This window comes from Leucoraja erinacea, chromosome 12 (genome assembly GCF_028641065.1).
Source record: "Leucoraja erinacea ecotype New England chromosome 12, Leri_hhj_1, whole genome shotgun sequence".
NCBI lineage: Eukaryota > Metazoa > Chordata > Chondrichthyes > Rajiformes > Rajidae > Leucoraja > Leucoraja erinaceus.
In genome coordinates this window covers 15,834,314-15,860,902 of record NC_073388.1, presented here as the reverse complement: position 1 = coordinate 15,860,902, position 26,589 = coordinate 15,834,314, and the positions used below count along the sequence as shown (strand labels likewise).

Genomic DNA, 26,589 nt, shown 5'->3' with positions numbered 1-26,589 from the left:
GGGGAGAAGGCAGGCGCAGGTTGGGGACGATCAGCCATGATCACAATGAATGGCGGTGCTGACTCGAAGGGCCGAATGGCCTACTCCTGCACCTATTTTCTATGTTTTAACCAGGGGTCGTAGGTGAGTGAGCACCAGCCTCTCCAGGGACTTCATGATGTGCAAAGTCAGCGCCACTGGTCTGTAGTCATTGGAGGAGCTGGGGCACATCCTCTTTGGTACAGGAACCAGGCAGGATGTCTTCCACATCACAGGAACCCTCTCCAGGCTCAGGCTGAAGATATGCTGTAGCACTCCGCACAACTGGCTGGCATATGCCTTGAGTCAACTGGCTGACACCATCAGGACCTATAGCTTTACCTGGGCGGAGTCTGCTCAGCTCCTTCCTCACCTGCTCATCCTTGATGGTCAGGCTCGGCAAAGAAAGAGCAGAGGAAGGGGAATTGAGAGGGACTGTCAAGGACCAAGGAGGAGGGTGAACAGAGGCTCCACCATCAAATCTATTCAAAAACACGTTTAGCTCATGGGCCCAGTCCTGATTGGTTTCCCTCCCCAGGCCACTGGTCCTCACACAACGTCAATGCATATGCAATCTAAAGTAAGCTGGCTAATTAGTTCCAAAATTAGATTGGTTTTAAGAACCAGAGGGTAGTGTTTTTCTGATCAAATGCCTGTGAGTAGTGGTGCACAGAAGAGATCAGTGCTAGGATTTTTCTGTTTGTGATATTTATTAATGACTTGGATGCAAATGTAGGAAATATGAGCAGTAAATCTGCAGATGACATAAAAGTTGATGGTAGTTGATAGACAAGAGGCTTGCCTTGGGCTACAGCGAGATACGCTTGGATTGTGTGTGTGCACATTAAAGGATGAGTACAATTGTGCTGGGCAAACTGCAGAGAAGATTCATCAGGATGTAGCTGGATAATGCGTTATTGGATAGGCTTATTTTCCCAAGAGGGTGACCTGATAGAAAGATATAAGATTATGAGAGACAGATACTGTAGTCATTTTATTTCCTTGGTAATAGTATCAAAAACGTGAAAATATCAGTTTAGGGTAAGAGGTTGGAGGTTTAAAGGGGATCTAAGGGTAAGGTTTTTTTTTTCTATACAGAATGGTTGATCACTGGAATTCACTGTCACAGGAGGTAATAGCAATTGGATAAAATTACCATGTTTAAGAAACATTTGAATGGTCCTTAAATAAACAAGGCAAAGAAGCATATAGTTTTAAAGCAGACAAATAGGATTGTTGTAGATGGGCAAAAAGATTGTCATGGCTAGGTTGGGATGAAGGGCATTTTGTGCTGTACAACTCTATGAATACGACATCCATCAAATTTCTGTTTCTTCGCCTCTGCTCTGTGGAGAATAAACTCAACAAAAAGTCACGCCTTTGAATTGAAGCCATTCTTGCCTACTATCTGGCTATCAATCAAGCCCAGTTCCCTAACCCAGCAACAGTCTCACAATCAATAATCACTGTGCCAGTACTATTTTTCAATCTCATTAATTTATTGAATCAGTTTAACCCCCACAAATGCTTACTTTCAGATATCCACACCTTAAGCTATGGGTAGCTTTTTATCAAGAGACTTGCTGCCCACATTAATCTTTTCACAGAAGCAGCCAGTTTCAGGATTTGGGCATTGAAGCGGTTAATGCAGACATGTCACAGTCAGCCTGGCAATGATTCACAAGTGCATAAATTATTTTCAAACTTCAATCCATTCCAAGCACAAAAGAAAGGAGGGCGGATCTTAAGAACTGATTTTAAAGTTTTGTTAAAGTTGTGAGCAATCAGGCAAGCTGTGAACCTTGAGACCGAAAGAATTTATCTAGCTAATCCTCTTTACCACGGTATGTATATTTTATATTTGAATCTTGTGTTATTATTTGTAACAACCTTTTCATATCTGTTTCGATTCCTATAAACCTCACATGAAATCCTGATAACTGGCAGATTCATAGCCCTTGAAGACCGCAGGTTGTTATTAGTGCCAAAAATGTACTATGTACGCTGATAATGAAAGTTCTTTGCATGTTTCAGTGCAAGTTCCTATAAATGCAGAACACACAATAGGAAATAAAAAAGATCCAGTTGTCTTTAGTACTCAACAGCTCGTTGGTATTACAAATGCTGTCAACTGTTGCGATCTCTTTGGATTAGAATGAATACAATTTAAACTTGCCACTGTAGTGTAATGCTAATGTCATAGATCGGCTGCCCACCGAACAAGCTTATCATTTTATCTGATTATCATTTTCACAATAGAACTGCTTGTGATGAATCACATTGCACTGTGCACTTCTGAGCTTGTTACAGAGCAGAATGTAGAAACGTTGGACGTTAAGATATAGGCATGAGTTTTCCAGTATTTGCAACCCAAATCAAATCAACTGACCCAACACAACTAGATTCAGCAGCAGTGGAAGAAATCCATGCAGACTTGGTCATGATCTGGAATTCTAAGGGTTAGGAAATTAGGAAAATAATTAATGATTACAGTGCACATCGGCACTCGCAAGTGTGGCACTTTCAAGAGTTCATGGCAATTTGAGTGCCTAATATGTGGCAGTTTCAAGTTGAGTTCATGGCAATATGTGAAGCAAAAGCTTTGATTAGGCAGGACTGCAGCTGCATTCCACTGAGGAGAGGAAAGTGCAGCAGCAACATCATAACACTAATATTCCCATCACATACGTTTATTGTTGCTCCGTGCTAAATTAGATGTGCACGTAACAAGTTACTTCGATAAACTATAACCAGAATACATTTAGATGGCACTTGGAAAGGTTTGTACTCATGAATGGAAATCAGCACAGATTTGTTAAATGCAGATCATGTTAAACTAACACAACTGAGTTATTTGTTTTAATAAAGGAGCAGAAACATTAGGCTGTTGTCATTTATTATCATGTTGCTTTCAGAAGTGCCAAATAATAGACGTCACGCAATCAATATCGTGGGACTGAAATGACATTAGTTGTATCACTTAATATAAAATTGGCACAAGATTAATACACAAATCTTTTGAGGGTGACAAGAAAAGTTGAGAAGCCAAGAAAAAGAATTCTGTTTGGGATGCTTGGCTTTATCAATAGGCCCATTGATAAAAGCATAGCTCAGCAGGAGCAATACATTGAATTCTGAGCACCATAATAAAGTCAAAGCCCAAAGAGACTGCAGAATAAATTAAAACACTGGTACAAGGATGCAGGGCTTTGGTTCATTTGAAGGGACTGATGAACTAAATTTAACCCCTCAAAGAAAAGTGTAGACGGCAAAGTGCCACAGCGGTAGAATTGCTGCCTTACAGCGCCAGAGACCCGGATTTGATCCTGACTACGGGTGCTATCTGTATGAAGTCTGTACATTCTCCCTGTGACCATGTAGGTTTTCTCTGGTTTCTTCCCACATTCCAAAGTTTGTAGACAAATTGCTTTCTGTAAATTGTCCCTAGTGTGTAGGATAGAACTGGTGTATGGGTGCTCACTGGCCCTCAAGGAATCGGTGGGTTGAAGAGCCTGCTTCCATGCTGTATCTCTAAACTAAACAAATGTATGGAGGAAATTTGATCGAGGTAATCTAAATTGCAAATGATTTTGATAAAGTATGTAAGGAAAAACTGTTTCAAATGACAGAAAGTCAAATGATGCTGATTTAAGGTGATAGGAAAATAATTAGTTGTGGCATGAGGAATAATGTTTCATTCCTTGTGTTGTTGAAAATCTGACAGCTGATTGGCAGCAACAGCCATTACTGCCACCACTTCACGGATTTGTCATTGTCTGTGATATCATGACATTTAATCGGTAAAATATAACACGATATTAACTAGCTCAGTCACTGCTTCATCTCACTATTTAATGTGTATTGGTAAAAAAGGACACCTAGTGCTGGAGTAACTCACAGGGTCAAGGTCGCTGGAGAACATGGATAGGTAATATTTCAGGTCCTTTCTTCAGACCGATTGTGGTGTGGGGAGCTGTGTTGACAAAGCTGGAAGAGAGGTGAACAAAGCCTGGCGAGTGATAGGTGGATACAGATGAAAGGGGTGGGGAGTTGATTGGCAGATGGTTGAACAAAGGTCCAAAAAGAAAAGACAAAAAGTGTAAGGAACAAATTGTGAAGACAGGAATGGATGTGGATGGAGGGACAATTGGGTAACCCAAGTGGGGCGAAGGGAAGAGAGGGGAAAAATATCTTAAAGGGTGGCACGGTGGCATAACGGTGGAGCTACTGCCTTGAAGCACCAGAGACACGGGTTCGATCCCGACTACGGATGCTGTCTGTATGGAGTTTGTACTTTCTCCCCGTGACCTGCGTGAGTTTGCTCTGAAATCTTCGGTTTCCTCCCTTACTACAAAGAAGTACAGGTTTGTAGGTTAATTGGCTTGGTATACATGTAAATTGTCCCTAGTGTGTGTGTGTGGGATAGTGTTAGTGTGCGGGGATCCGTGTGCTGGTTGGTGCGGACACAGTGGTCCGAAGGGCATGTTTCCACGTTGTATCTCTAAACTAAAAAAAAACATATACGTTACATGCAGGACAATTTTTTATGTCAACTTGAGAGTTATAAACTGGATTGTGTGAGGCCAGGACCTATTGAAAATTCTCCACAGTAGGGAACACCATGTTCCCCATTGATTGACTGAACCTTCAGATTTCACATTACCTCTCCTTGGTTAATACTAGCAGTTGGATAGAGAATCAGGGTCCATAAGCTTCTAATATTGTTCATACAAAAATGAATGATATTTCAATGCTCTAGAACTTAAAGTTGTGCCATACATCAATATTGGCAATGAATATTCAATCTTCACACTTACAATCCAGTAAACGCAAATTTATTTTTACTCGTAATAAAAATGTTACATTAATGAGTGTACCGATTCAGACTACAAATTAAATGCAGCATTAAAATAGCTGATCATTTGGATTTTGGTTTAGAATAAGCAAATATCTTAACAAACAGGTCCACAAGGTCCACAGCAGACTCAATGTCAATGCAAGCTGGTGTCAGGAAGGTTGTGTCATCGTCTTAGCACTTGCCACAATGCTGCATCTCATCTGCGATTGTATGTATTACTAGTTTAGTTTACTTTAGTTTAATTTACTTTGGTTTAGTTGAGTGCCTCGTATACCGATGAACAGTGAAAAGCCGTCCACGGTGTGAAGCTTTCTCACGGGGCGACTTGACGCAAGATGTAACCAGAGTGAAGTGGTCGTGGTCTAGCACGATATCACACGATATAACGGTGATAAAGAGTTCCCACGGGTACTCGGCATTTCTGTTATTTGTGCGAGTGACTTGTCCGTCTCCCGAGCTTTCCCGTTAAATCGTGAATAAACATTGTGAACTGTGAAGTGTTGTTAAATCATCACGTGGCACAAATGATGTCACTTTTTTTTTCACACACTATAAATATCCTCCCTTGGTTGAATTGGCTCATTTGGAGACAAGCCTGTACTAAGTAGTTTCGAGTACAGGATGGTGGTGTTTTTCATTGATGCGCTGTATGCAGCAGCCCTCTATGTGAATAGACGACGCTTGCGTGAAGGCAGAAGGGTGAGATTAATTAAAAAGAGAATTAAGAGGAAGTCTCACTGGATGAAGCCCATCTTTCAACGGAGACCTCTATTTGGACAATATGATTCATGATTCCAACTTCAAACACAGAGTGTGTAAAAGCTGTCTGCGACTTTTTTACTTTGCAGCTGCAGGGCACAGACACACTTATAAGAGAAGTTTAAGTTAACTGCAAAAACAACACTTTTACTTCAATAGCAATGTACGTTTTTAAATCATGGATAACATTAAATGGTTTTCCTGTTGATGTACTAATATATCATTATATATACTCACATGAGCACCTGGGATACTCTGCAGCCTTCGTCTCCAGCAGGTTCCGTTTTTTCTCCCTGTTTCTGTAATCCTCTCTGGATTTATCATAAAGAATTTTGTTGAATTGGTACCATTCTACAAGTTCACCCTCTTGTTCCCTGGTGAAGTTATATGGCCTTACCTTCTGCCATCTTCCCTTTATATATGCGTCTGTTGAGGCTATTCCTACAACAGCTACTGGGGAGGCAATCTGAAATCCACCTTGCTCACCCTCTCCCTACTCCAAGGAGCCCACAGGCAGTGTTATCTGTGGCATCTCCTGTTGCCTCTCCACCTGTCTCTCTTGCTGCCTCCTCCTCATTCTCCTGCGTGGCAAAAATCTTTCTGACATGCTTTACCCCCTTTCTTTGAGCTTTTCTGGGAGCCATCTCTGCAAGTGTTCCAGTGAAAAAGATTCTCCAACAATGACAATGAGGTGGGACGTCCTCGATGGACACATGTTCCATTGGCGATATTGAGACCACCTTTTTTACTCCCCTTCTGTCCCGTCTGTCCAGCTTCCGGGTTCACCGTTCGCAGGAGTTCCCACGGTAAACGCAACAGTTATTACGGATATCGCACTGGCCACTATGTCCATATAATGTTTCAATGTTCAACCACAAGTGTACAAGTCACTCTTGGAGAAATTCAAGCTTGCTTGAATTTTCTCCCGAGTCAACAAGTTACACGAGTACCTGCCGTTAGCGCCACGGTGGTCCACGAATGCCGTACGGTTATCGTACGAGGTTTCCACGATGTTCAACTCTGGTTACCTCTTGCGCCAAGTCGCCCCGTGAGAAAGCCTCTTCAAGGGTACATTATTTAGTGCAAGATATAATATTGCCGTCCAAAACAGTCAGATTTCCTCCATATTCTCCGTAATTTAAAACTATCCATCTCAGTGAAGGCAAACATGAATTATGAAATTCAGCAACACCTTCGGTCTTTGGCCAGTCTAAGGAAAGGAGTGTTTGACGATCAAGACCTCAAACCCAGCACGTTCATAGTCCACCAACCCACACATGTAGCCATAGAGAACCACGGGTCCTACCATCAGGAGCATGCAGAAGCCCAGAGGGCACAGGGAGTGCACCACATCCCAAACTACCCAACGTCCGATCCCTACTAGTGATCCCTGCTGGATCTATAGTAGAGTCAGAGGACTTATCAGTCACTTCAGAACTCAAGAGAACTGAAATGGAAGCAAATTGTCCTTGATCTTGATGGAGCCTAACAAAAAAAGTTATGTCCATCACATATCTATTCCATTTCAAGATTGAAGAGAGTTTATTGTCATGTGTCCCTGACATGACAATGACATTCTTGCTTTTCTTCAGCACAACAGAACATAGTAGGCATGACTACAGAACAGATCAGTGTGTCCATATACCATTATATAAATATATACACACACATGAAGAAATAAACTGATAAAGTGAAAATAACAGATAATGGGCTATTAATGTTCAGAGTTTTGTCTGAGCCAGGTTTAATAACCTGATGGCTGTGGGGAAGTAGCTATTCCTGAACCTGGTTGTTGCAGTCTTCAGGCTCCTGTACTTTCTACCTGAAGGTAGCAGGGAGATGAGTGTGTGGCCAGGATGGTGTGGGTTTTTGATGATACTGCCAGCCTTGTTGAAGCAGCGACTGCGATAAATCCCCTCGATGGAAGGTTACGGAGAGTCAGTTTGTCAAGGAGGACTCTCTCTAACTTCTACAGGTGCACAGTAGAGAGCATGCTGACCGGTTGCATCGTGGCTTGGTTCGGCAACTTGAGCGTCCTGGAGAGGAAAAGATTACAAAAAGTAGTAAACACTGCCCAGTCCATCATCGGCTCTGACCGGTCATCAGAGCCGATGATGGACTGGGCAGTGTTTACTACTTTTTGTAGTCTTTTCCTCTCCAGGACGCTCAAGTTGCCGAACCAAGCCACGATGCAACCGGTCAGCATGCTCTCTACTGTGCACCTGTAGAAGTTAGAGAGAGTCCTCCTTGACAAACTGACTCTCCGTAATCTTCTCAGGAAGTAGAGGCGCTGATGAGCTTTCTTAATAATTGCATCAGTGTTCTCAGACCAGGAAAGATCCATTTACAATCCCATGACCATATATCCTAGGCTTTGGCAATTCAACTGCTCATATATACTTTTAAAATGTTATGAGTGTATCACCGTCTTCAGCAGAGTGTTCCGGATTCTAACCACCATCTGGCTGGAAAAAAACCTATCCTTGGATTCCCACATGGTAAATCTCTTACCCCTCACCCTAAACCCATGTCCTCTGGCTACAGACAGATCTGCTATGGGGGAAAGCTTACTCCTATCATTCCCCCCTCATAAATATGCTATCAGCTCCCTTCTCTATCAAGTCCCTCCTCATCTCCTCCACCCCAAGGAAAATAGACCGGACCTAGTTTCTCCTCATAACTGAAAATTCTATTGCAGACTCTGGGCTCACCTTATAAATCATTCTTTCATGGAATAAAATTCAACTTCTAGAATAATTTCACCCTGCCCAATAGAGCCTGGTTCAACAATGTGTGTTTTTATTATAATAACAAGGCAAATAGAGCAGAAAAGAGAATAGTTCAAAGATTAGCATGAGATGGTCACAAAAATATCACAGGGCAATGAAAAAAAAACACCTTTATATAATTTTAAAATTCCAGTGTGTAATATGATCCATTTCTTTAAAATCCTTTAGAAACACCAGTGATAGATGCATATGATTGATCTAAATTGCTGATAAGTGGTATTTGTTTTGTATTGACTGGAATTTAGAACATAGAACCAATTAAGGCATCTCAATTACAATCAGGCACAGCATAAGTTGTAAAAGTAGTTGTGAAATATGTGTGCGGGAACGGGGAGTAGATGGCTGTCTTTAAAGCTGACAATATTAGCTCACATATAGAGTGACAACAGGATCTTTCATTTGAGCTGTAGAGGCGAGTGTAGTGCAATGTTTGCTGGAGGGCGGGAATGACGAGCATCATTGGACACTTGTCAGGATCCTCCAGGAACCTCTGAGCTGCACACATTGCAATATTTAGTCAAAGAGTTATACAGCAAGGAAACATGCTTACAACCCAACTCATCTATGCCGATCAAGTTGCCTACCTGAGATGGTCCTATTTGCCTGCATTGACCCATATCCCACTAACCAATACTATCTATGTGGAGCGAAGGAAATAGGCATATGTATCTGTCTAAATGCATTTTAAATATTTTAATTGTTCCCACCTCTACCACTTCAAGCTTGTTTCAAAACCCACCACCACTGTGTGAAAACTTAACCCTTAGATCCTCCTCAAATGTTTTGCACTCTCAGTTTAAATCGAAGGGGCCACATTCTGGACTCCTCTTCCTGGGGAAAAGAGTGTGATCATCTACCTTATCCACGTCGTCCATGATTTTATATACTTCGATAGCCTTCTCTTACAAAGAAACATAGAAAATAAGTGCAGGAGTAGGCCATTCGGCCCTTCGAGCCTGCACCGCCATTCAATATGATCATGGCTGATCATCCAACTCAGTATCCTATACCTGCTTTCTCTCCATATCCCCTGATCCCTTTAGCCACAAGGGCCACATCTAACTCCCTTTTAAATATAACCAATGAACTGGTCTCAACTACATTCTGTGGCAGAGAATTCCAGAGATTCACCACTCTCTGTGTAAAACATTCCCAGTCCTAAAAGATTTCCCCTTTATCCTTAAACTGTGACCCCTTGTTCTGGACTTCCCCAACATCGGGAACAATCTTCCTGCATCTAGCCTGTCCAACCCCTTAAGAATTTTGTAAGTTTCCATAAGATCCCCCCTCAATCTTCTAAATTCTAGCGAGTACAAGCTGAGTCTATCCAGTCTTTCTTCATATGAAAGCCCTGACATCCCAGGAATCAGTCTGTACAGTCAACCTTCTCTGTACTCCCTCTATGGCAAGAATGTCCTTCCTCAGATTAGGAGACCAAAACTGTACGCAATACTCCAGGTGTGGTCTCACCAAGATCCTGTACCACTGCAGTAGAACCTCCCTGCATCTATACTCAAATCTTCTTGCAGTTAGGAAGCTGGCAGACATTGGGTCAGAATAAACTGAACAGCTTCACCAAAGATAAAATGGCAGCAAACTGGAGATGCTTGGAAACCAATATGAAATGGGGATTGCTAAATATACCCAGTTGCTCAAGCAGCATCGATGGAGAGAAAAAAAAAGAGTTAATGTTTTATGGCAAGGATTTCAGAGGCGGAGATTTTAGAAAATAGTAATTCAACGAAGAGGAGTCAACATGGCTCGATTTCATGTTTTATCAAGCCATTGGAGCTTGTTGAAGATGTAACCAATAGATGAATAAAGGGGAACCAGTCAATTTGGTGTATTTAGATTTTCAACAAGGGCTAAATTAAATCACATGATATGAACACATGGTATTGGAGGTAAAGTTTTAGAGTAGATAGAAGAACGGCTAAAGAACAGAAAACTGATTCAGTTAAATGGCAATATTCAGACTAGCAAGATACAGCTGATATCACATGGATCTGTGCTGAGGCCTCCAATAGTTAAAATCTATGCTCATAATTTAGGTGGACAGCCAACTGTATTGATTTGCAGATGGAACAAAGATGGGTGGAATGGCAGGCTGTGGGGAGGGCATGAAGCATTTGCAAAGTGATATCCATATATTAGGTGATTAGGCAAACAATTTGTTGGGTGGAATGTAATCTGGGTTAATGGTAGGAAGAATAGATATCATGGAATATTGTTTAAAGAGAGAGAGAGATTGCATTGGAGAGAAATCTGGGTATCCTTTTACATGCACATGGCACAATAGCATCACGGTACAGCGCATGAAATAATTACTTTTGCACAGAAGCTGCCTGATCCACTGAATGTTTCTGGCATTGTATTTTAGATTTTCAGTATGTGCATTTCTTTGAAACTGGTTTATTACAACAGGGGATAGGATAAACATAACGGGAACAACTACAAATCCGTAGTGCAATGATGAAACTATATCTCAAGTACTCATGCAACTATAGTCTTCTTATTTAACTAGGGATTTACTTGCAATGGAAACAATTCTGAGACGGTTCATTAGATCTGCCCTGTGAGAAACTGTTTAGCAGATTGCAACCATACTCACTGGAGTTGAAAACAAAAAATAGAGAGGTCTTATTAAAACATGTGGGACTGTGGATTCTGAATAATTGAATATCTTTAGAGCGGAGATATATCTGTTGGATAAGAGGAGTCAATTACTATGGGAGTAAGCAGGAGAGTGGAGGTGAAGGTTTTGATATAAATTAATGACAGTGCAGAACACACACACACACACACACACACACACACACACACACACACACACACACACACACACACACACACACACACACACACACACACACACACACACACACACACACACACACACACACACACACACACACACACCGCGATCATGAGAACATTTTGAAAATTCCAGTGCTCTTTTCTTCCCAAACACAAAAGCATTGGACACGAATGGATTTTCAATCGCTTACCTGGCTAAGGTTAAAACATTGAGAATTACAGTACTCCAGGCCAAGTATGAAGCAGCGGCAAAGTGAAAATAAAAGCATCAATGCTGAATGCTAGAAATAAAAAATAAAAATGCAAAGAATAAAAAGGAAGCCACAAACATCTTAGAAAGGTAAGACAGGATTTGGGTGTAGTCTTAAAACCATCAAGAGATAAAGTGTGAGCTGTAAGCTTGAGGGCAGATTCGTGAGGCAAAACCATAAAAGAATCAAAGATGTAGCAATGTTATCTTCAGAGCATAGAAATCTGTCTGCTCTTGTTTCTGTTTGACATTTGCCAAACCCAAAGGCTACCAACTCATAAATAAACTTACTGCAGATGCAGTTAAAATGTGTAGGCTTAAGAGACCATAGATGCTGTAATCTGCAGCAAAAATCAAACTGCTAGAGGAACTCAGCAGGTCGAACAACATCTGTGAAGTGAAAGGAATGCAGTCCTTTTGCCGGATCTCGACCCGAAGGTCGATTATATCTTTATCTCCATAGAGAATGTCTCACCTGCCAAATTCCTCCAGCAGTTTGATTTTTGCTTGACAAATAGGTACCTTTATTGGCATCCAGTACGTGAAAATATTTTCCGTTTACTCTGATACCTTTCTACCCATGATCATTTTTTTCCCCTGAGTAGACGAGTAAAAAAAATATCCATTGAATGATCGTGTCAAATACAAACACAGGAGGTTGTGTTAAAATTAAACAAAACTGTAGGAAAAGCAGTGAAGTAGATAAATCATAATCAGCAGGAAGTAACAGTGGAGTGGAAGGAGATCTCAGTAACAAGCGGAAATATTGAGAGATTATTAAACAAAAGATTTGTGATTTGCTAAGGAAGTGGCAGACTGTGAGCAGATGAAATGGGAAACATAACGAAGGAGACGATTTTGAACATTTCTGGTCAGTGTACAGACTAGATACTCACAGCATGCTCATAAGAAATACAAAATGATGAGTTTAAATGTGCAAAATGGCACCAGTAAATCCTATCATACACTTTCCTCAGGTTTGCAAAACCACTCATGTATATGCCTTTTAAATCCAGCCTCACCACTCCTTGTTATCTCAATAGTCTGCATCAAATGGTGTGGTGGCAATTTCAGAAACAGATGTAGGCCATAATTCACAGCATGAATTATGGTCGGAGAGGCAGGGAGCGGGCAATGCCTTACCGGGTCGCCGTGCAGTAAGCTCCGGAGCGCTGTGGCCGCCGACTCCCAACATCGCGGAGCTGAGGCTGCGGGCGTCCGGCCGCGGGCGGCGCTGGATTTGGAGCACCGCACAGCCAGGGGTTGAGTTGCCGGAGTCGGATCTCCAACTGGCACCGCCCGCGGCCGGACGCCCGCAGCCCCAGCACCGCGATGTTGGGAGTCGGTGGCCACAGCGCTCCGGAGCTTACTGCACGGCGACCCGGTAAGGCATTGGCCGCTCCCCGCCTCTCCGACCAGGTAGGGGACTAAGAATTAAAGTTTCCCCCTTCACCCCCCCCTCTCACATAAAAGCCCTCCAAACTAACTGACTAACCTTTAAGCCATGATTTACAGATGTTTAAGTGCCTCCCCGGTCTCCGGGGAGGAGGCAGCCGCTACAGTAGTAGTACCGTGGGTCGTTTCGGGTCAAGTTTGCCGCCAAACGCGAGCTTTGGTGTGCAGACGACATCCTGGAAAAAATGTCCGGTTTTCGGAGCTTTTCGGTTTCCGGAACTCCGGATAAAAGGTTGTGCACCTGTACTAATATCAACCTCCTCACTAAAACATAGTAATTCTGAAGAAGGGTCTCGATCCGAAACGTCACCCATTCTTTCTCTCCAGAGATGCTACCTGGCCCACTGAGTTACTCCAGCATTTTGTGTCTATCCTCAGTAAAACTGCTCATTTAGCTTTTGAACATTTGCAGGGAATCCACACGGAAAGCATATTTTGAGTAAATAAGGAAAATTAAATGAAAAGAGAGCCTCCTCACGGATGGGCAAATCCAGTTATTGTATAATGTTACTGAGTTTTTTCGGGAGGTGACAAAGCAGATTGATGAAGGCAGGGCAATAGATGTTGGACACATGGATTTTAGTAAAGTTTTTGATCAGGTCCCTCATGGTAGGCTGACCCAGAAGATTAAGATATACTTGGTCGTATGGATTCAGAACTGGCTTATTCATAGAAGACAGATGTTTGTACTAGAAAGTAGATATTCTGGCTGGAGGACTGTGACCACTGGAATTCCACAGAGATCTGTGCTGGGACCTCTGCTGTTTGATATATATATATAAATTACCTGGATATAAATGTAAAAGAAGGAACTGCAGATGCTGGAAACGGAGACAAAAATCGAAAGTAGACAAAAAATGCTGGAGAAACTCAGCGGGCGAGGCAGCATCTATGGAGAAAAGCAGTTGGTGACGTTTCAGGTCAAGACCCTTGTTCAGACCTCGACCCGAAACGTCGCCTACTCCTTTTCTCCATAGATGCTGCCTCACCCGCTGAGTTTCTCCAACATTTTTTGTCTACTTTGGATGCAAACGTAGATACGTTGGTGAGTAAGTTTGCTAACAACACCAAAATTGGAGGGGTTGCAGACAGTGAGGAAAGTCAAGAGCTTCAAATTCCTGTGTGTGCACATCTCTGAAAATCTTTCCTGGTCCGAGAACACATGCAATTATCAAGAAAGCTCATCAGTGCCTCTACTTCCTGAGAAGATTACGGAGAGTCGGTTTGTCAACGAAGACTCTCTCTAACTTCTACAGGTGCATAGTAGAAAGCATGCTGACCGGTTGCATCGTGGCTTGGTTCGGCAATTTGAGCTCCCTGGAGAGGAAAAGACTACAAAAAGTAGTAAACACTGCACAGTCCATCATCGGCTCTGACCTTCCTTCCATCGAGGGGATTTATCGCAGTCACTGCCTCAAAAAGGCTGGCAGTATCATCAAAGACTCACACCATCCTGGCCACACACTCATCTCCCTGCTACCTTCAAGTAGAAGGTACAGGAGCCTGAAGACTGCAACAACCAGGTTCAGGAATAGCTACTTCCCCACAGCCATCAGGCTATTAAACCTGGCTCGGACAAAACTCTGATTATTAATAACCATTTTCTGTTATTTGCACTTTATCAGTTTATTTATTCATGTGTGTATATATTTATATCATGGTGTATGGCCACACATATCTGTTTTGTAGTAAATGCCTACTATGTTCTGTGTGCTGAAGCAAAGCAAGAATTTCATTGTCCTATACTGGGACACATGACAATAAACTCCCTTAAACTTGAACTTGAAGTTGTCAGAAGATAGAGTCATCTGCAGAAATGGGCAAATAAATGACAGGTGGAGTTTAACCCAAGCAATTGTGAGGTGTTGCACTTTGGGAGTTTGAATGCAAGGGGAAAGTATACAATTAATAGCATGCCCTTAAAAACATTGATAGCAGAAGGATCATGGAGTCCAAATTCATTGCTCACTTAATGTAGCAGCACAAGTAGATAGGGTGATAAAGAAGGTGTATGGTATGCTTGCCTTCATGGAGAACATGGATAGGTAATGTTTCAGGTTGGGACCCTTGTTAAAACTATGGGGCAGGGGCTGGGGCAGCGGGAGGAGGAGGGGGCGGGCATACAACTGGAAAAGAGAAGTGGTTCTTGGGCACATTTTTAGTTTAAAGATACAGCATGGAAGGCCCTTCAGCCCACTGGGTCCGCGCTGACAAGCGATCCCTGTACATTAGAATCAAAGCGATGGACCCCTGGAGGTCCAAACGAAATTAACCAAGTTAACACTATCCTTCACACTAGGAACAATTTACAATTATACCAAGCCAATTAACCTACAAACCTGTACATCTTTGGAGTGTAGGAGGAATCGGGACCCCCTGGAGAAAGCCCACACAGGTCACGGGTAGAACTACAAACTCCATACAGACAGGATAATAGTCAGGATCGAACCTGGGTCTCTGGCGCTGTAAGGCAGCAACTCTACCGCTGCGCCATGGTGCCGCCCATATACAGTGGAGGAATAATTGTAATTGTAATTGTAATTGTAATTGTAATTGTAAATCTTTATTGTCATTTCCTGAGTATTCGCATACCCAGAGGAAACAAAAAAACGTTGCTCAACCAGTGTCCATTCAGTTTCCATTACAAAATAAATAGGAATTAAAATTAAAAAATACATGTCATGAACAAATTTAACCCTCTAATAAACATTCAACAGCCGTTCCAACCGGCAGCGGCACAACAGTGGCTAATGAATAACAGCAAAACACCCCTACCGTCTGAAGGTGTTAGTAGCCCAGAAAAAATAGCTGAGAGTTGGCGTGAGCACTACTGTAACCTTTTTAACTGTGTTAAAAGTGACCCAGTTAGAATCAATCATGAACATATTAATCTCTCTGTAGATATGGTAGTTGGGGCAGTTGATGTCTATGATGCCATTAACATGTGGTATGGACTGCATTACTGCAGAACATCTAAAATATGCCAGCTATAAGCTCTGCCCCTTGCTTTCCATGTGCTTTAATGGTTGTTTGGTTCATGGTGTCTTGCCAAATGATATTATGTCTGTAATGTTAGTGCCTGTGATTAAAGATAAGGCTGGTAGGCTCAACAGTATTGATAATTACCGACCTATTGCATTAGCCAGTATCTTATCTAAAGTACTGGAGAGAATACTATTGACAAAGCTAGAAATGTATGTCCTTACTAATGACAATCAGTTTGGGTTCAAAAGAAAGCATGGAACTATGCTCTTAAAGAGATTGTGTTCAGGTACTCGAGCCTGAATTCATCTGTATTTTTATGTTTTATTGATGCGTCCAAGGCATCCTCCCCACTTCTTTTCCCACCCTCTCTCCACTGTGAACCTAATTCTCTCCCTTCCCCTCCATCTACATTCCTTTCTCTCCCCTCACAATTTGCAACTATTCAGTCCTTTTGTGTCACCCCTTCTGGCTTTTCATCTCTGGCCCATGTCCAATCATCTGCTTATCAACCCCCACCCCCTTATCTGTATCCAACTATAATGAGACTGGCTTTGTCCTCCCCTCCCCTCCGCCCCAATCAGTCTCAAGCAAAGATACTAATGGATCTGAAGTAAGAACAGTCCTTACCTGACAAGGCATCTATCCATCTTCTCCAGAGAAGCTGCCAGACCCGCTGAATTATTCCAGCACTTTGTGCCTTTTTTTTCTATATAAAAATAATTTACTGTTATCGACGCTCTTCCATATTTGCCACCTGAATATTTGCAGCTTTATTAAAAACTGCTCAAGTATTAGTGAATTGTTGAGGATGCGTTCAATTTTACCAAATGCATTAAACAAGTGTAAGCGAAGGGCCCCGACCATCAGCCCGTAACGTCACCGAGCCTCATCCTCCAGTGATGCTGCCTGATCCATCGAGTTACTGCAGCACTTCGTGTCTTCTTTTGTAACCCAGCGTCTGTTTTGACATTCTTTAATGTTTTCGACATGGGTTATAGTGTTTACCAGTGAGGATTAGGGCGGCGCAGCGGTAGAGTTGCTGCCTTTACCCGCTTACTTGCGCTGGAGACGCGGGTTCGATCCCGACTACGGGCGCTTGTCTGCACGTAGTTTGTACCTTCGCCCCTCCCCCGTAACCGCATGGGTTTTCTCCCACACTACAAAGACGTACAGATCTGTAGGTAAATTGACGGTGCACGTGTAACTTGTCGCCTAGAGTGTTGTTGTGGGGTCGTGTTAATGTGCGGGGGTCGCTGGTCGGGGTGGGCCGAAGGCCCTGTTTCCGTGCTGTATCTGTCTTCCTACTTAACTTTTTTCTCTCCCAACAGCCTATTTACAATTAATGAACCAGAACTGCAAATAGCTTGTTTTCAATCGAAAATTATATCTCTGATGTGCAAACTAGATAGTAGATCTTTGAGGGGAGGGGGGGGGGGGGGGATAGGATGAGGGGGAAAATAAATTAGCATCAGTGCTGGAAGGTGCTTGATGGTTGGCACAGACTTTGTGGCCAAAGGTAGACAAAAATGCTGGAAAATCTCAGCGGGTGAGGCAGTATCTAAGGAGCGAAGGAAATAGGCGACGTTTCAGGTCCAGACCCTTCTTCAGACACCCTTGTGGCCAAAGGTTCTATGATTATATGTGTCTCAAAAGCACAGAGTTTAAGGAAAGATTTACCAGGAACCTGAGGGGCAACGTTTTTACACAGAGAGGTGGGTATATGGAATGAGCTGGCAGAAGAGGGAGTTGAGGCAGTTACTATGGCAATGTTTAAGAAACATTTAGACAGGTACATGATTAATACAGGTTTAGAGGGATATGGGACGGACGCAGGTAGGTGGGTTTAGTGTTGATCGGTGTGAGCAAATTGGGCCGAAAGGCCTATTTCCAAGCAGCCCCAAAACATCGGTACAGGAGTTCCTCAGGACAGTATCCTAGTTGTTTTCAGCTGCTTCATCAATAATCATCCTGCAATGATAAATCGGATAAGGAGATGGTTACTTAAGATTGCATGATTTTCCATCCATTTGCAACTCCACAACAAATAAAACTTATGCAAGATAGATATACCATTCAGGCATGGGCTGAGAAGAGGCTAGTGTCATTCGTGCTATAAAATGCTAGGCAATACCATCTTCAATAAATCTTCAAACCACCCCCGACACCCCATTAAAGCAAAATGAAGTTTCCCTAAAATCCCCATAATATACATCAGATAACTCTATAGAGCTGAGGGATCGAAGCTGTGGTCTGTGTAATATGTATAATTCAACCAGACACGGCCAAAAAACACTCAACCAATGCTTAAACCAGTTTTTGTAACATTTTGTATGAATAATCTGTCTTCCTCATTCCCATAATAATATTGCACAACCTAAGAGCTTCTGGGGTTTGCATGTGAAAAACTATGTTGAAATAATTTAAACTACTGGCTTTGATGTATGACAAACTGGAAAACATGTGCCCGGTTTGCTCAAGTGCAAACATGATGTGCGTAACACCATTTCAACGTTCATGTATTACCCATCTCAATCCTGGTAAAACTGGAACTGCAAAATATCTGTATGTAAAGGTGCCCCACCCAAGGTGTGTGTGGGAGGATGGAGATGGAGTGGAAGAGGGAGTGGGGGAGGGGGGGAGCAAGAGCAAAATTTGTGGAGACTGCTTTCAACATAAGACATGTCCCCAATGCTATATAGGCTACAGTCAGCAGAAAAGTTTACTGGAGTAAATTCCAACAAAGCAGCAGCACATTGGATTGCAGCTCAGATCAAAAGAGAAAGCTGCACATCTGCAGTTTGATTTCTTCATAACAGCACAGTGAGTATATAAATGCAAATTAATTTTCTTTGATAACAAAGAGTAAGAAGTAATTGTTTAATGTATTACACCAAAGGAGTTACCCTATTTTGTCTGACCTGTGAAAATAGAGAAGCTTTTCCTTGCACAGATACATTGAGTGCAGTAATTAATCTAAACTAAACTAAACTAATTAGCATATGTTTTGTTTAGAGTATCTCTAAATTAAACTAAACTAATCAGCGTATCAGGTTCAGGTTCTATGTAAGAAGGAACTGCAGATGCTGGTTTAAACCGAAGCTAGACACAAAAATGCTGGAGTATCTCAGGGGGACAGGCAGCATCTCTGGAGAGAAGGAATGGGTGATGTTTCGGGTCGAGACACTTTTATATACATGATGGTTGCAAATTAATATCTCTGAAAAGCACAGCAACGCTGAATGCATGCCTCACTTTAACACCCCTTTTGATGGAACTTACAAAACATGGCACAGCCCTGGAATGAGTAAAACAGTACTTTCTATTTTTGAATATCAATTCAATATATGCAACCAGAAACAAAGTAAGTTGAGACTAGAGTTACTCACATTTATGAATTAAGAAAATTGAATTAATTGATGGAATGAATAACAATACAAGCCCAGCAGGAGGAAAGTTAATAGCTTATGAGTAACTTGGAAACAAAAATTAAGCTTCACTTAATTAGCATGCAGAGATATCTGTACAGGGAATCCAATGATGTGATATAAAGTCATGGAGTTATAGAGAACAGAAATAGGTCCTACTTGCCATAACAAAGTCATAGAGCTGCACAATGTGGAATAAGGCCCTTCGGCCCATCTTGTCTATGCCAAACAAATTGCATATGGGGCTAATCCCAATTGCCATATAACAATTACAGCACGGAAACAGGCCATCTCGACCCTTCTAGTCCGTGCCGAACACGTATTCTCCCCAAGTCCCATATACCTGCGCTCAGACCATAACCCTCCATTCCTTTCCCGTCCATATAACTATCCAATTTATTTTTAAATGATAAAAAATAATTTGGCTCATATCCTGGTAAACCCTTCCTATCCATATATCTGCGTGTCAGCTTATCCATGCCGTTCATGATCTCTTACACCTCAATAAGGCCAACACCTCAGCCTCCATGCTCCAAAGAAAAAAAGTCCCAGCCTATCCAATCTCTCCCTATAACCTAAAGCCGCAAGTCCAGGTAACATCCTGGTAATTTTTGTTGCATCCTTTCCAATTTTATTGTATCCTTCCCATAACTAGCTGTTCAGAACAGCACACTACTACAAGTGTTGTCTTATCAACAACTTGCAAAGCTTCATCATGATGGCTCAACTTTGTACTCCAAATCCTTTCCCAATGAAGGCAAATGTGTTCAGTGCCTTCTTCACCACACTGTCCACATAAGTCATCATTAACTCCCAGATCTCTCTGTTTTGCAACACTCTCCAGGGCTCTGCCATTTACTTTGCAAGTCCTGCCGTGGTTTGACATACCGAATTGCAACACCTCATAGTTGTCAGAGTTAAATTACCATTCCTTGGCCTACCTTCCAAACTGATATTTATTCTGGTTGAAATTAACTCCCAAAACGTCAGTTGTCAGCACTTCTGCCCCATTTAATTTTCTAAAATGCAACAGTGAATGAGATATAATAATTCCTCTGATCTAATGGAACAAAATATTTTATTATAACATGTTAATTTATTTATTTACCATTTTCTTCCCCCAGGATAATAAAGTTAATGCCCGAGGACTGGAGACATTGTATTTAAAAGCGGATAGACAGATGTCGCGTATGTTGAAGAAATATTGTTTAACCACTATTACTGACATTTATGGTTGCCAATGGAAGAAAAAGCAATCAAAATCCAACAAAAAGGTACAATTCTGACCTTGATTATTAATTTGTGAGATAAGAACTCTTTGCTAACAAAGGACTGAGATAGAAATTAGCAGAGTTCTTCACTGAGCATATTCATTGTCTGGTTAACAGATGCTAAACATTTTATGATTTTAATATGAAATTTTGGTTTGGAAAGAGATGAAACTGAAAAAGCCAACAGATGTTATTAAGAAAAAAGTGGAGCTTCAGAACCCTGCTCTCAGCATTGAGTCAGTAAAGGGCCTGTCCCACTTGGGTCATTTACGCAACATCATTTACGTGTCACGACGCGCGCGTGGTGACGTAGGTAGTGACGCTCGATCGCGCGCTGCGCCTCAGGATTTTGGGATTCACAAAATCTTCGCGCGCCATCTGCGTGACGTGCAAATGACGCCCATGTGGGACAGGACCTTTAGAGTGCACTATGATCTCATTCTTGCGGTTGCATTTGGCTCAACGGCTATTCTTTCTAAAGAAAGCATGTTTCAGCCTAGTATTCATTCAATAACAAGTGTGTATCACTGCTTTATTCTTCATAAAGCATATGTTAGGCTGTGCAGAAGCTTCTTTATAACATGTCCAACTGTTGCCTTCCTATTTACAGAATTTTGAAGCTACATTTGCTGTTGCTGTTTTAGGTCATTTTCCTTGTGCTTGCATTTGTATTGCTCTTCAAATATTGAAACCGCTCAACAGCTGTTACATAATATGGAAACTGGAGCACGCTACTTAGTCCCTCAATCCTGTCCTACCAATAAATTAGATTATGCATATCCTATATGTTAGAACAGAACATCACAAGGTAGAGCACAGGAACAGGCCATTCAGCCCACAATGTCTTTGTTGAACATAATGCCAAGGTAAACTAAACACATCTGCCTACATATGAACCATACCCCCTCCAGACTGCATATCCATGTGCCTATCTAAAAGCCTCTTAAATGCCACCATCATTTCTGTCTCCATCCCTGGCATTGTGTTCCAGTCATCCACCACCCTTTGTGTAAAAAAAACTCACCCTGCACATTCCCTTTAAACACTGCCCCTCACACCTTAAAAGTATGCCCTCATGTGCAGCCATTGCGACCAGAAACAAAATGGGTTGAGATTAGTGTTACTCACTTTTATGAATTAAGAGAATTTAATTAATTGATGGAATGAATAGCTGTATAAAAATTCCCACTGCTCAGCAGGATGTAAGTCAGTAGCTTATGAGTAACTTGAAAAAATTAAGCTTCCCTTAATTAATTAGCATGCAGAGATATCTTTCACTTTGAAGAGTACCCCATGATGTAATATAAAGTCATAGTTATACAGAACAGAAACAGGTCCTACTTCCGACCACAGTCACAGCTGATCAGCCACCTTGTCCGTGCCGACCACACTGGCATATGGGGTTAGTCCCAATTGCCTGCATTTGGCCCAGATTCCGGTAAACCCTTCATATTTATATATCTACATTTCAAATATCTTTTAAAAGGCAGCATTCTGGTAAACCACTTTGGAACCTCCTCCAAAGATTCCACATCCTTCCTGTTATAAGGGAACCAGAACGGCAAGCAATACTCTAAATGTGGCCTGACCAAAGTCTCCTAGAGCTGTATCGTGACATTCTGATTCTTATGCTCAATGTGTACTTTAACCACATGTGATTTTTATTTTTTTTTTCTATTGCAAATCTCAAATTGTGGAATACAGAGGCAAATAAATAAATGCTGCTGCACCCGCTGAGTTTCTCCAGCAATTTTGTGTACCTTCAAATAAATAAATGATGGGTCTTCGTCCCAAACATTATGGAGTGCACTGAAGAATCCGCTGGTTCTTGATTCCCCTATTCTGAGTAAAAGACTGTGCATCTACCCTGTCTGATCCCCTCATGATCTTATATACCTCCATCAAATTACCTCCTACTCTACTGGGAATACAGCCCTAACCTGTCCAACCTCTCCCTATAGCTCAGGGCCTCGCCTACTGTATATTTTTCTCACGCCCTACTAGTGAGATTTTAATGCCTCACACAGGTAAGCTGAATATTCCTCTATGATTTCTTAAGCCTGCTTTAGGGCATGTTGCACAGGAATAATTATATAGACATTTGTTGTGTTTTGAGACGTGCAAATCTGCAGTTCACCATGAACATGTCCATTTCTGTCAGAATTATTTGAGCATCTGTGAAGATCTATGCTTTCATCAGGCACATTTGGGCTTAAGGTTTTTCTAGTACTTTGATACATGGGCTTTTGATTAGCCATCTTTTACAAGAAGAAAAGTAGCTCACTCCACAAACTGCAACATTGTCCTGCAATGGTTATGGGCGTGTCCCACTTAGGCGATTTTTCAGGTTGGCACTGTAATTAAGTGGCTTGCACAGTGTATGGTAGGTCCTTTAAAAAAAAAAAAAAAAAAAAGGGTGGGGGGGGAAGGGGGGAGAAGGAGTGGAGAAAACTTTTAAGAAGCCAGGGATACACGGCTGTGAAGGTCTGCGGACATTTAACAAGGTCGGTTATCCTTTGTTCTGAAAACTACTGCTTACGTTTTTTTTTCCCCAATGAGCCAACGAAATTCACCGGTCAGCGCCGACCACAACTTACAAAAACTTCCGAGAACCTTCGACCTCCTGGAAACCCATTAGGACCTCCTAGCGACCCACCTACGGCTCGAGAATTCTCGCTACTCTCCATGGCGGCTTCATTCTAGTCACCGCTAATTTTTCAACATATTGAAAAATTCATGGCGACCATAATGAGGCCGCAACGTTCCCAGAATGCGGGAACTCCTCACGACCATGAAGGCGACTCCCCGGCAACCACCCGCGAACATGTGGCGACCATGTGGCGACTGCATAGTCTCCTGCAGTCGCCTAAGTGGGACAGGCTCATTAGATTCAGTGTTCACCCATTTGAGGGGTGCAGACATGGTTACTCCCAGCTGGTGTGGTACTCATGAAGTTCATTGAAAATAACCTGCATTAATGGGGAAAATACTGTTATTTTCACCCTGTAAGCATTACATTCTTGTACAGTGTAGGAAAAACAACAGGACATGGACAAAATGCATGTTTCCATGTGCAATTGAATATCTAAACTCTTGTCATATGTGTCAATACAGCTCACCCCCTCCAAGACACACTGGTCAACCTAAGGAGCACCTTCAGCAACAGACTGGTTCCACCAAGGTGCAGTACAGAACGACACAGGAGATCCTTCTTCCCTGTGGCTTTCAAACTGTACAACTCCTCCCCCCTTCTGCCGTGGAGTAGACTGACCCCCTCCCCCCCACATACAATCTTTGCACATCCCCAATCCTTCCACTCATCATTTTAATTTTATGTCTCGTGTATCTTGTGTGTTATGACTGTTGGCAGACCAATTTCCATTCTGGGATAAATAACGTTTTATTGTATCGTTCTACATATAAAGGATTGTTTATATATTGTTTTCTAATTGTCCTTATTCTGTCATTGCAGAGAGAGTCTATCTGGTTTATTGTCCTGTCTTGTGGCTTCGCACTCAGTATTTTCTGGTTTTATTGCTGGTGGGCTCTGCTCAATGACTACAGCAATTTAAATGAGTAAGTGTGAAATTATTCCAGCATCTCTTCTCTCCATAGATGCCGCCACACCTGCTGAGTTTCTCCAGCCTTTTTTGTCTACCCAGCCATTCTGGGACACACCTGCTGACTTTAACTCAAACTCTTTTCTACTGCTCAGCATCATAATCCATCCTTCAGACTACTCTTTCTCAAAGAAGCGGAATTCTATGAATGCCATCATCTGAATAATTATGGTGATGCTAAGATTAATCAAAATATTTATCACTGTGATTTGCCTCACCATCGCATGGCTTTATATTATAATGTTTGTTTATGTCCAGAATAACACTTCTCAGATCATAACTTAGGATTTGGATTGCCAAATTTATTAATAATAAATTGACATAACTAGAGTTAAAAAAGCAATAATTACCTATAATGGTACAAAAGAAAGCTGTTTATCCCCTTGAGTCTATGCCAACTGTCAATAGAGAAATCCTGTCAATTTATTTTCCCTACTGCCCAACAAATTGTTTGCCATACGATTTCTCCAATTTCATATTGATTGATTACTGCTTTTCCCATGCAACAAGTGTGCCAAATCCTAATCACTCTTTGCATAACGATGCTTTCCTAGTATATCCCTGTATCCCTGACCTATGAGTCTGTGCTCCCTGCTCTGTTAAAGGAACTAATAAGAAGAGCCAGCATCTCCTCATTTACCAATATACAGTAATATGCTGAATGCAGCTATTCTCCCTTGAAACTTATTTCATTTCAATACAAATCTCAACTAAGGTTGCTGCTGAATTTCTGATTGAACTGGAGGATGTTTTGCTGCTTGCTATGCTTTTCAGAACTGGCAAGAGCTGCAGATGCTGGTTAATACACAAAAGGACTGCTGGAGTAACTCAGCAGGTCGGGCAACATCTCTGGTGAACGGACAGGTGACTTTTCTGAAGAAAAGTCTTGACCCGAAAGGTCACCTATTCATGTTCTCCAGAGGTGCTGCCTGACCTGCTGAATTACTCCAGCATTGTGTGTCCTTTTGTGATTTTGTTGGCTGTCCCTGGTTACAGAAAAAAATAATGGAACAGAGCACCATCTTCTTTTCAGTATTTCCATGAGAAGCATATCCAGCTCAGAGTTTTATTTGCCTAAGTCCTGGTCCATTTGAAGCCTATCACACCCTGTCTTTGGCTTTGTACCAATCTTTAGTTTCTCAAAGGAACAGGAGGTTGACTTTTGATGGTCTACAGACCGCTATTGTTTAATCAAGTTTCATGATTAACTGTGTGCAGTTGGTTCCACAAATTGTTTTTATTTACCGCCACCCACTACAAAACCATTATTGGCATACCCACACCATCGTCTAGAATAAAGTTTTCTTTATTTTTAAATTGTCTTTGATCTTAACAAACCTAGCAGAATTTGGATTTTAATTTTGATTTAAATAATGGTTATTTAATCGAATTATTTAAATATGTTTGAATTGTTTTTTTAAAAGTCTTTGATTATCAGAATATATTTTAAATAGTAAAAACCCTTTTAAGTGTAGCAGGCTCCCAAAACATCAAATGGGGGTTCTAAGGTTGGGGCATCAGGATCCGTTGCCAGAGGCTTAGTTGCTACACACGCCCCACCCGAATACCTGGAATGACTGCAAAGCCAGATGTCAAGGTCAAACAGTACAGCAGAGTTGTCAAAGGTATGTGCGGCTAAGGAACCGCGCAGGGAGTGATGGGGTGTAAAGCAAGTGAACAAGTCTGCCGGACCAGATCGAACACAATCCAACCAATTAACATAGTTTCGACAGCTCTTTGAGAGATACAATTTGCAGCTTAATAAAAATTATTTTCAATTGTTTCTCTATGAGATAACATTCTGATGTTTTCCAATAATCTACCATTCCAATATTCTTTTTTGGTTCTCGCATTTATTTTAAAGAGGCCTTCTTGATGTCGCTTTGAACAATTTATTATACTGCTACATTGCGATCCCCTGGTCTAACACCATAAAGTTCAGTCTCAACCTGAAACGTCACCTATTCCTTTTCTCCAGAGAGGCTACTTGACCCGCTGAGTTACTCCAGCTTTTTGTGTCTATCTTCGGTGTAAACCAGTATCTGCAGTTCCTTCCTACACATAAAGTTCAACCTCAGTTATATTACAAAGAATAATTGGGCATTTGCCAGAGAATATTTCCCCCCCGAGTTTGTAATTTACCTATTATAGCCTTACCGAATGAATTTCAAATCTCTGCAACTGTTGGAGACAAAGAGGTCTTCTGCAAAACAGCCCCATGGTTTTAATTTGGAATAATTTAAAATAAATGCGAGAAGCAAAAAAGAGCATTGGAATGGTAGATTATTGGAAAACATCAGAATATTATCTGATAGAGAGACAATTGAAAAGCATTCACGAAA

The 26,589-nt window shown here is 41.7% G+C and overlaps 1 protein-coding gene across 4 annotated transcripts in view; it reads left to right on the top strand.

Annotated features, from left to right (window-relative positions):
* The first annotated feature begins 1,714 nt into the window (after positions 1-1,714).
* gdpd2 (glycerophosphodiester phosphodiesterase domain containing 2) overlaps positions 1,715-26,589 on the top strand; it is a 65,257-nt gene continuing 40,382 nt past the window's right edge. Inside the window, exons 1-4 of one of the 4 annotated variants that reach the window (XM_055643643.1) lie at positions 1,728-1,862; positions 18,631-18,751; positions 20,481-20,630; positions 24,100-24,203. In XM_055643643.1, coding sequence (XP_055499618.1) covers positions 20,538-20,630; positions 24,100-24,203 — 197 coding nt within the window. In that variant the 5' untranslated portion in view covers positions 1,728-1,862; positions 18,631-18,751; positions 20,481-20,537. Of the gene's footprint in view, positions 1,863-18,572; positions 18,752-20,480; positions 20,631-24,099; positions 24,204-26,589 lie in introns of those variants that run through there. The other 3 variants (XM_055643644.1, XM_055643645.1, XM_055643647.1) reach the window with 3 other exon arrangements.